Source organism: Etheostoma cragini, chromosome 1 (genome assembly GCF_013103735.1).
Source record: "Etheostoma cragini isolate CJK2018 chromosome 1, CSU_Ecrag_1.0, whole genome shotgun sequence".
Taxonomy (NCBI): Eukaryota; Metazoa; Chordata; class Actinopteri; order Perciformes; family Percidae; genus Etheostoma; species Etheostoma cragini.
Genome location: NC_048407.1, coordinates 808,511 through 819,900, shown reverse-complemented (window position 1 = coordinate 819,900; position 11,390 = coordinate 808,511). Strand labels below are relative to the sequence as shown.

Below are 11,390 nucleotides of genomic sequence, written 5' to 3'. Positions count from 1 at the left end.
ATACATATACTGATAAACATAAACATATACATATACATTTATATAGTACATATATATGTTTTTTTTCAATCTTTTTGAGTTTTAGTGTGACACTGAACTCTGTGTGTGTGTGTGTGTGTGTGTGTGTGTGTGTGTGTGTGTGTGTGTAATAAGGGTCATCTAAATGTTCACACTAGTAACATAAAAAAGAAAAAGGAAACAAGTTGGATCTGAAGCTGCATATTATAACCGACCTAAGACAAAAGCCAGCTAAGTAACATGGTGTCATTAACATGTAAGAAACAACCTACAACCAACTTCCCTAGTATCCCTAGAGTCAATCAACCCTTCTCACTGTCAACACAATCTGATACTCTATTGAGTTCCAGCTGTATCCAGGTGTAACTAATAAACTGGCAGCTCTGTGTACAGTAAGTTCCGTAAACTGCGACTCCCATCGTTCCTTGCGTCATTGTGTCAACATGGCGCCTGTCTGCCGGACAAAAGGCGAATGTGTTTGACGGTGGATTGAAACCCAATTATAAACAGAGGAGACATTTTGGGAATACTGTCAGTGTCCGTGTGTCCCGGCGCCCCGAGGCAAAGGCTATATGGTAAAATAAAGATCTGTGGAGGCTCTTAGACTGGAATATTAAGGTAAGTTAAGTCCTGCAGCTCCAACTACTGCAGTATTAAAACGGTCCTGCTAGCCCGATACGTTACCTTTTCTCTCTATGGTGATAACTGAAAACTCCTTAAAAATCCGACTGTACTGCGGCGTTTTACTTGGCGCTCAATGACAGCACTGCCCAAACTGGTTCACACGGTCTTATCTGAATAATAAAGAGTCAATATGTAATTCGGCATGCAAATAGTTCACCAAGAAACAGTTAATCAAACACAATGTCAACTTTTACAGTAGGACTACAATGCTCGCTACCGCGATGCACAGTGGATTTAAGTAGTGTGGTTATTACGATGCAACAACAGGCGAACACACAACGCAGTGCACAATTGTGTTGTGCGTATAATGGACTAGTTTATTGTTCTATGCCGAATAGAGGAGTTCTCCTTCATTATCCATAAAACGTTTGAAGGCACCCTCTATCGTGCATGCTTTTTTTCCTAGAAGCTGGACGAAATTAAAACACGTTTTTTCCTGATGGAATTCGGCGTGAAGCTCGATCTTTGAAAGCTAACACTCGGCATTGGCGCTACCTTGACATTTGGGAGTACTACAGTGAAGTGTGCTGTTCTGGTTTTGGGGTACATTTCGGGGTTTCGAGGCCAGTTAAAGTTGCCTACTTTGATTAAATGAGTCGTCTATGTGCTCCTGGCACATGTCTACAACTGGGAGGCAGTTTTCACGGTATGCCACGTCTGGTCAGGATCTTAGGTCAGGTCACTGGGTTCAGGAATAGAAGTACAGTTCATTGTTAAACCTTCTTTTTTTTATAAGTAATTAGTACAAGTACACGAAATTATTTTGGACAAACCAGGGCCGACTCTAGGATCAGACCTGTAAGGGGGCTCAGCCCCTAGTGAGAGGGTGACAAAGATACAGTGCCTTCCAGAAGTGTTAACCCCCCCATGCTAAATGAGTAATTTTATTATCTGATAATCTCTGAGCTATCTATTGAACAACAATGTCAGCTAATATATTTTGACACTTTATAAGTCTCAGTAATAATGACCAATTTGACATTCAGCAGTTTTAGTTGCTTACGTCTTAATTTGGGTTCTAATCTGCTCCATGAAATGACCAACTTCTTCTCTGGGGACTACCAGGCTAAACTCATAGACAGTTAAAGAAATGGACCAACAGACCCCGGTGTTCTCGGTGTAGACCAGTGAAGTCTATTAAAAGCTCTTTCCTGGTGATGCTGAGCGTTACTGCGCAGCCTCCAACTGAGCTGGAAGACGTAGATGTGACATTAGTAACCTGTCCGAAAGCTGTAAGTCTTCTGGTAGCTGTGCAAGAGAAATCTCAATCATTCCCAATCAGCAGAGATGGAGAGGTAGGTATATGTTAGGAGATAACATAGACACAGGCTAATTACTGCTAGCTAACATGCTAGTTAACAGTAACTTAGACACAGGTTAATTATTGCTAACTAAAATGCTAGTTAACAATAACATAGACACAGGATAATTACTGCTAACTAAGATGCTAGTTAACATTAGTAATTAAACCTAAACAGCTGATGAAGTCCAAACTGTCTGCAAGCTTCTTGTGACAACACAGTGATTTGTCAACTATGCAACAGCAAGTTGTGTAGTTATGACACAATCGTTATCCTATTTTTATAAAAACGTCTGCTATGGACCCATAACGTGAGCTTCAAGGTAACGGAGCCTTTTATACATTGTTGTGTTTCTTTAGAAATAAACAACAGTCATATATATAGTCTTTAAATGATTCAGATGTAAAGTTATTCACTGTCCTAGTGTTGTCAAAATGAATGGGAGTCAATGGGTTGCTAACTGCAGGTGATGGCTTGGTAGCATTAAAATGGCGCCATAGGAGCTACGCTTAGAGAGGAGAGGCTTACCCCCTTGAGGGAACTCAGATTGGACAGATAGTCTAGCTAGCTGTCTGGATTTGCCCTGCAGAGATCTGAGGACCAGGTAACCATAGTCCTCAGATTGGACAGATAGTCTAGCTAGCTGTCTGGATTTACCCTGCAGAGATCTGAGGACCAGGTAACCATAGTCCTCAGATTGGACAGATAGTCTAGCTAGCTGTCTGGATTTACCCTGCAGAGATCTGAGTACCAGGTAACCATAGTCCTCAGAAATCCACCATAGGTTAGAAGGCCAACACAGAGACAGAGGAAGGGGACGGACATCCGGCCAGAAGGAGGGCCCGGCAGAATTTCCAGCAGCAATGGAGCAATCCAACGTAACCTCATAGGTACAGACTATCTTATTACCAAAGTGAGTGGGGCTGCTGCAAATACTGTTAATCTACTGCAGCCATCAGTAGAAGCTTCAGTGAAACCAAGGTGGCTGGGTCCTGGCTTCAGACAGTGTGAAAAAATAAAAGCTTAAACTCAAAGTAATGCAGTCTACTCTGTGGCAAATACAGTAAATGAAAGTTGGTTTCCTGCGCTGTTATGGGTTGCTGTTGAGGAAAACAGCCTTTTCTTGGGATACACTATTGTCTGTAATAATAATGGTTCATTATCTGTCTGTTCCCAGGGCAGGAAGGAGAAGTTAAGTTGGCCTTCCTTCTGGTGTTATGCATCTTAAAGCCACTGTGTCTTTTTACTAAAGTAAGACCTTGTAAAAGTAATTATTGCAGCGAGGGGCACTCTGCTTCTGCTCGGTGTGTTTTCGGTGTTAATCATTTATTAAAATCTGTCCAAACATTTAGTTAGCTGTTACTTTCTCATGCACTCATAGGTGTACAAGTAAAGTGTTTGTGTTCATCTTAGTTTACGATCTTGGATTGATTTGAAATCTACAGATTATAGGAATCCACAATATTCCAGCTCCCTTTGAGAAAACGGCACTGTGTTGATTAGAGATGTGTTTCTGTACTCGTTGGGAGATGTTCCAGTAAAGTTGGGTATGGACAAAAAGCTTTCACTTTGTGAGGTTAAAAAAAATTAACTTACACAGTATGTCTGTGACGTTGTCTATGAAAAAACACAAGTATATCTGCTGATAGTCCATTAAAGTTTGATCATTATTGTGGATAATGTCTCACGTCTTTTACACACTAATAATCCAATTCACAGGCTTCCTTACCTCTGGGAGGAAGGGAAATGCATGAAAAATCTGTTTAGGAAATATTTTTGGATGCAGTCTCACTGCGCCTACTAACACTTAGAAAATAAATGGCATCACACCAGTGAGTTCAGACTGCTTAGTGTGGACCGACACGGAGATGGATGTGGTTCTGGATCTGCTGTGGCGATGCCACTTGGGCCTGAACGATTCAGGGCAAAATATGAATCACGATTGTTTTGCTCAGAATTGATATCCGGATAATTGATATCATTAGTTTTTATTTTTATTCGTTTGGACTTTTTGTTTTCAAATTCAGTTCAATTAGTTTTAATTAGTTTTTAAAGCGAAAAAGAATGGTGTAATAATAACTCAACAAAAACATCATTCAGTTTAAGAAATATGTATTCACAATGTAATAAACAATAACACCAGTACAAACAATGTACATATGATGACGAGCACAGATTTGTAACATGATATATATGCTATATTAGATATATTCGATATGTACCAGTCAACACGCGATGCGGCAGTGAGTGCAGAACGGCGGGGTCTGGGGCTCGTTGCTGTGCGCTCAACTTCACGTTGATTGTGACGTGTAAAGGAAAGATGTGCAGGACCTGGCGTACGCCCGGTTTTATACACATGAATATTTCTGTGTAGGTCCTTTTCATGTTTTGGCTGTACGCCATCTTCTGGCATGAACGCGGTGCCATCTTTAATACATGAGGCCCCGGCTGTCTGGAAAGGTAAAGCCAGTTTTTTGTTGCTTCTCCCTGCAGTGCATGTTTCTCAAGGCGGTGACTGGATGTAGGCAGACCCTCCAACTGGTACTTCGATACATCTCGTTTCCTTTGAGCAGTCTGAACTTGTCTCTAGAGTGCATCTGGTTTGCATCTAGCCGTGGACCTTTGTTGTCATTCCCCATCTCTTTTTTGTCTTAATTTGCTCTGATCTCTCTGCTGCTGGCTAATTGGAGAAAGGCATACAAGCAGACATTTATGTGATAAAAATCTACAACATATTTGTCACTTTTCAAGAAATTAGTATTATTGTGTTGAGTTTTCTTGCATGCTTTGTTTGGTTGTCTAAACCACAGATAGTTTGGTTGGAAAGCGTATTATTATTATTATAATGTATTAATCATATCAGTTTTATAAAGAGCTCCAAAAAAAGTAATGCAGGAGGAAGAAAAATCATTTCATTGTTAATCTGAAACAAAATAGAGAAACTCAAGACAAAAAACTTGGATCAGTTATTATTGAATTGAAAACATAATAGCTGAGATGATCATTATGCAGTCCTGTATGAGTCGGATGTCGTCTGACTTTATGCAGCGTGACTCATCTTCTGCTGCAGTAAAACAAAGTATGGAGCTTGGCTCTGTCTGGGATGTACAGTTTATTTGGCATTTTTCCCAAGTTGTATGCACACACACACACACACACACACACACACACACACACACACACACACACACACACACACACACAGTCACCCTCCCTCGCATTAGAAGTGTTGACATGTCTGCTGACTTTGATTCTCTGCTGTGCCTGTTTTTCTTTTTGACATTAGAAAGAAAAACATGACAGATGCAGTATCTCATTTTTTAAAATCTCTCTATCTTCTCCTTCTCTCGCTCAGTACAGTTCAGTGAATATTTTTATAACATTTCTTTTTTAGAAATGACATAAGATGGGTGCACATTTAAAAGAACTTGGCAGATCAAACCAATACAGATGGGAATCAACAATATTTTTTGTTAAAGCTACAATAAAGTGAGAACATACCACACATTGCATCAAATGGGTAACATTATATCATGATTAATGGGGTTAAAATGTGATGGCAGCTGCTGAGCTCTGATGTCACACAGTGCCTGCGTGTGTGTGTGTGTGTGTGTGCTGTAAATCTGCAGGCATGAAGCAAACGGATGTGACTTCTTCCATTTTGGTGTTGTGAAGCTCAGTGACAGAGAAAGGTCACTAATGAGTAATTATGTATCAATTAATCAGAAGTAGAAAATGTAGATTTCCATTACATCATCTTCCATTTCTGGCACTATTCATGACCAGTATTTTTTGTGCAATAGTCACTTCATGTATTTGCATTAGTTAATTTCCTTTCCGCAGTATAAAAGAGTTTTCTTTGCCCCTGGTCAGGCCCTCCTTGTGCACAAAATAAACATGGGATTGACAGAAATGCCGCAATTACACAATGCAGAAGTATTAGCATGTTGGACAACGTTGTTTACTGTCTCGGTTAGTCTTCTTTATGAAAGCAACAGGGAATCCTCTCAGTGTTTTTTTGCTCCCAGTGGTCAATATGTGAGTTCAGTTCAGCGGCTATTATGATGTCATTTCTTTTTAGAAATGAAACAAAATCGGTGCGGTGGCACCTGTATTGTCAAAACTCCCTCCCAGTTACCACGGTTAACCACGGGTGTCAACAAATCAACCAGGACTGCATTATGTTCTCTTCAACATACATTGTTTGTGCCGATGATGTTGACTGTGTGTTCGCTTCTCAAGCTGTTCTCTCAAAAATGTAAAACTGTGCATTGTTTACATCCAAATGATCTTGTTCACAGTTGTTGTTTGTTGGTGCATTGCTCCACTCCTTTTGGGGGTTACTGCCACCACCTGTCGATCAGTGGAAAACCAAAAGGCAAGAGGTGAACCCCAGCGCCCGTGTTCGCTCTACCAACACTAGAGGGAGCCACTCCTAACACTTCTCCACAGCGCTAGTAGTGGTCAAAACTCTACAGAGTACTATTTTGAACACTCCATTTTTATGGATTTATTTAGTTGCATAAAAGTAAAGGTAGAGACAGTAAAATGTCATGCATGTATAGAATTGTTTCTGTTTGTGGAAAAATACTGTACTAAGAAAGTAGAAAGTAAATGTGGGGGCGCCCTTTTCCTCGGTCATTAATGGTGTGTAATGATCTCCCCCAGGATGTTCCAGCAGTGTGAGGAGCCTCGTTTCACCATCGAGCAGATTGACCTCCTCCAGAGGCTACGGAGGACAGGTATCACACAGGTGGAGGTCCTCCACGCCCTGGACACCCTGGACCACCTGGAGCGCCAACATGGACACAAGTTGACCCATAAGCCTCCCTACATGCCTCCCTCGTCTTCCTTGTCTTCATCCAGCGCCGTCGTTGCTTCTTCTTCCATGACTTCCACCGCTACTCAGACAAGTTTCCCTAACAGCCGGCTCTCACCGTCACCTAATAACAACTTCGACACCACCTCCCCCCTTCTACCAATTCCAGTAGCATCGCCTGTCGCCATGGCTGCGGTAGTCCAGAATGGCCTAGTTGCTGTCACCAATGGGAAGCTGTCACCTCCCCGGTTTCCCCTTGGTGTTGTTAGTGGCAGTGTCGCAGCGCCAGGCTACGGGTTCGAGACCAGCGAAGAGGACTTAGATGTTGATGAAAAGGTGGAGGACTTGATGAGGTAAGACCTGACTAGACCTGCCGTAACCTAGACTAGGTTGGACCAGGAGTTACCAGGCCAGACCAGCTCAGAGATGAACACCGAGTAATGTCATCTTTGAGAGTGTTATCTAGAAAAGGTTTACCAATTTAAACATGCGCCTACTGCTTAACCCAGCACACCTTCGTCGGAAAAACACGAAGGAAGACGTGGATTCACAATAATGTACACTCCTCACAGATGCACAGTATCATAGCAAAGTGAACACAGTATCCTAATGTGTGTATCTAAATAATAATAATGCTAAAGGCAATGACAGTATTTTGTCCTTCTTAACTTGGGAACCCGAGATGTGCTACCTTTTTGTCACTTTCTAATAATGAGAATAATAATAATAATAATAATTTTGAAGTGGTAAACCAAAATCAAACAATTCATCTCATAATTGTATTAAATGCAGCTGTGTTTACCCTGTTATGACATGTCTGAGAGTCTTTCCCACAATGATCTCACTACTGATGAGGAGGAGGATGATGATGGTGATGAGGATGAGGATGATGATGATGAAAAAAGTAAAACAAATATAAAGTCACTAGAACAGAACCAAACAGATATAGAGCTGCAGAAGTATATTCTGTACGGTTTGCTACCTGCATGACAATAATTAGTACTAGGGCTGTGGCTGCCCTCCTTCTGCCATCTTTACTCATGGTGAGTTTTTAATTTCCAGTGGGTGATATGGATACATCTTGCCCCCTGACTTTATAGGCTGAGAGAGTTTATGGCTTCAGGAGGGGCGGATGTGCGCATGCGGATGTGCGCATGGTGATCATCGGGAGCCAAAATCGTAATTGAAATCAAAATTCAATTCAATTTAATTCAATTCAATTGTTGTTAATACAAACGGTCTGCTTGTAGCTCACACTGAATATGATACAAGGCTTACATACACGCACACACACACTCTCACTCTCAGGAGAGCTGCTCATCTGTAGTCTGCAGTCAGACAGCTGCAATCAGATGGGTATTGATTTGAGGTTGTGTGAAGATGAAATCAAACCAGAAAGCAGTCAATATTACAGCAGCAGGATCTGGCCTCTGATTCCTGCACATACTCAGCTTCAACAGCAGCTGCCAGGAATATAGATGTGGATAGCAGAGTTACAGCTGGTTAAGTATAGGGACTTTGTGCCATATGTGAAACGTGAGAATGAGATGTAAACAGTTCCTGTACTTTGTGTTAAACAGTAGATTCCCCTCTCTGCTTGTAGGAGGGACAGTGCTATGATCAAAGAAGAGATTAAGTCTTTCCTGGCAAACAGGCGGATCTCCCAGGCTGTGGTTGCTCAGGTAACGGGTGAGTATCACCACCAGAAAGGGTTGACATGCCAGCAAGCGTCCAGCCTACTGATGGTACAGATCTCGCTCTGTTCCTCTTCCTTCAGGGATCAGTCAGAGCCGGATCTCCCACTGGCTCCTACAGCAGGGATCAGACCTCAGCGAGCAGAAGAAAAGAGCCTTCTTTCGCTGGTACCAGCTGGAGAAAACCAACCCTGGTAACACCACCCATCACGCTTACATCTCCTGCATAACCCCCCAACTCTTCCACGTGTAAAAAAAACTAACTACTTCAATACCAACTCAAATGTCTTAACGTTGGCTGAGCAACAATCATGCAGTTCAGTTAGGAGGACAATCCCTAGTACAACACACTGGAAAGAGCTCCTTATTGGTTAAAACATGTTGTCATCGCGTATTGTTAGAGTCTCCTTGAGCAGAACTCTGGACACCCCCAGATTGACAGCTCTAATACATCAGGGCAGAAAAGGAAAATTGAACCTCAGCTCATTGGTATTCATAGCTGGGATTTCAACAATAAATAGGACAGTGACATGCCTTAATTTCACAGCAGAGGACAGGTTTACAGTGTTTGGAAAGTTGCAGATGTGACAAACTGTAAGTTGTAATCAAAGAGTTTTCAGACAGAAAAGAAAGGCACGGAATGGGTTTGTGTTTTATGAGCATCTTGAGATCTCCCTGGTTACAGAAATAAAGACTGTAAACTGTTTTCCTGTAATTGAACAATGAATAGATTGTGATTAGACCAACAGGGTGGAAGGTTCAGTATTAAACACAGTACAGTCCAGTTATCCTGTGTCTTCCTTAAAAAAGAAATTAGAATCTCTTGACTTCCATTTGGCTAGATGCTCCAAAATAAATGAAAGTCAGGGTGTAATAAATTACTCTTTGTCCTTTGTCGTCATGATGGGGTGTACACACATACTAAATGTGCAATACACAATGATTTCTTTTCATTATTCTATTTGAGACCTATTTTTAGGTGGAAACGCTAAATAGAAAAGTGTTTGTGCTTGTGCTGCCGCTTGTCATATTGAGTTGACGTCGCTTTTAACGACAGTCAGGAGGTAGAGATGTCCCGTGTTGTTTAATGGCCTTTGCCCCAACTCCTCTCTCCTCGAGGCTCTTCCTCAACTCGAAAGCTCGAATCTCCTGTGGGCGGGACTAAGACGTGAAGGGGGGAATGGAGGATGCACAAACTGGGAAAGGGGAAAGGCCCACTGTGTGGCATACTGTAATGAAATAAGCCTTCTTATTATTAAAGCTGTCTGGTGTCTGTGACTTCAGGTGCCACTCTTGCAATGCGAGCCGCCCCACTGGCTCTGGAGGAGGTGATGGACTGGCACCAAGCCCCGCCCTCATTTGGCTCAGCCCCCGGGGGCTTCCGCCTGCGGCGAGGGAGCAGATTCACCTGGAGGAAGGAGTGTCTGGCTGTCATGGAGAGGTGAGCTGTCTGGGGGGTGAGGAGGAGGTGTGGACGGGCTCAAAAAGTATTTAATTATGTGTGATTGGCTTTGTCATTGTACGTTGTATGGTGAATACGTGTGTGTCTACACAGCTACTTCATTGATAACCAGTACCCCGATGAAGCCAAGAGAGAGGAGATTGCCACCGCCTGCAACACTGTCATTCAGAAACCAGGTAGGTCAGAACAGGGAGGAATGAATACAATTATAAGCCATAGTACATTACTTCAAATTTTATAGATAATTGCTTGGAAAAAAAAATAGTTTTACTCTTTACTTATGGCAACTTGGCTCACACAGTTACACATGTAGCTCATGAATCAGAAGAAGCTTTTACTGAGTGAGGACGAGCGAGAACAGCTTCTTTAATAACACTCTCTGACCACTGAAATCAAATATGCTTCAATGAACCTTCAAACCTGTCACATGAGTAGAGGACAGAAAAGCAGCAGCCCAGTAGCTGTGATCTGAGTGTGTGTGTGTGTGTGTGTGTGTGTGTGTGTGTGTGTGTGTGTGTGTGTGTGTGTCTGTGTGTGTGTGTTTTACAGGTAAGAAGCTGTCCGATTTAGAGAGGGTGACATCTCTGAAGGTCTACAACTGGTTTGCCAACCGCCGCAAAGACATCAAGAGGCGCGCTAACATTGGTAATGTCTACCTCTGTGCGTGTGTGTGTGTGTGTGTGTGTGTGTCTGTGGGTCTGTGGGTCTGTGTGTTTGTTAACAGTGGTGTATTTTATTAGAGTTACACACAGTAAATCCTAGTATGACCAAAGGCCGGAACATGAACGCGTCAGCGTTGGCTTGGATCTGAGTGTGTAGTTGTTGGACGTTGATATGCTATGATGAGGTTTGTGTTTTTGAAGAAGCAGCCATCTTGGAGAGCCACGGCATCGAGGTCCAGAGTCCAGGCGGTCAGTCCAACAGCGACGAGGTGGATGGCAACGACTTCCCCGACCAGGTGGACTGAACGTAAATTAGTTGTAGGAGGTTTTCTGCACTGAGCAGCTCAGATGTATGCATGTGTTGTCCATCTGTAAAGTTAAACAGTCTATGAAATATTACACAAGCTACGTTGTTTTGATTCCTCTTTGTGTAACCTCTTTTTTTTTTTACATTTAGTCACATATTTGACTCAAAGATTACGAATCACTAGATTAGAGGCATTCTGACACTATTCTTATGACAGCAGACCTGGGTATTGTATAACCTGTCTTAACCTGTCACAGGGCTGTGAGGTGTCCTTATTTGACAAGAGAGCTTCGGCCAGGCAGTTTGGTTTCAGTCGAGCTGACCTGTCCTCTCCAACCCAGGTACAGGCGCACGCACGCACGCATGCACGCACGCACGCACACGCACACACACACACACACACACACACACACACACACACACACACACACACACACACACAC

General features: G+C 42.5%; 1 protein-coding gene across 3 annotated transcripts in view; it reads left to right on the top strand.

Moving 5' to 3' along the window:
* Positions 1-417: 417 nt before the first annotated feature.
* The window catches only part of LOC117958424 (homeobox-containing protein 1-like), an 11,730-nt gene continuing 757 nt past the window's right edge, over positions 418-11,390 (top strand). Inside the window, exons 1-9 of one of the 3 annotated variants that reach the window (XM_034894999.1) lie at positions 418-636; positions 6,672-7,175; positions 8,426-8,511; positions 8,600-8,710; positions 9,801-9,957; positions 10,072-10,154; positions 10,528-10,623; positions 10,848-10,936; positions 11,205-11,288. In XM_034894999.1, coding sequence (XP_034750890.1) covers positions 6,673-7,175; positions 8,426-8,511; positions 8,600-8,710; positions 9,801-9,957; positions 10,072-10,154; positions 10,528-10,623; positions 10,848-10,936; positions 11,205-11,288 — 1,209 coding nt within the window. In that variant the 5' untranslated portion in view covers positions 418-636; position 6,672. Of the gene's footprint in view, positions 637-6,671; positions 7,176-8,425; positions 8,512-8,599; positions 8,711-9,800; positions 9,958-10,071; positions 10,155-10,527; positions 10,624-10,841; positions 10,937-11,204; positions 11,289-11,390 lie in introns of all 3 variants that reach the window. The other 2 variants (XM_034894926.1, XM_034894848.1) reach the window with 2 other exon arrangements.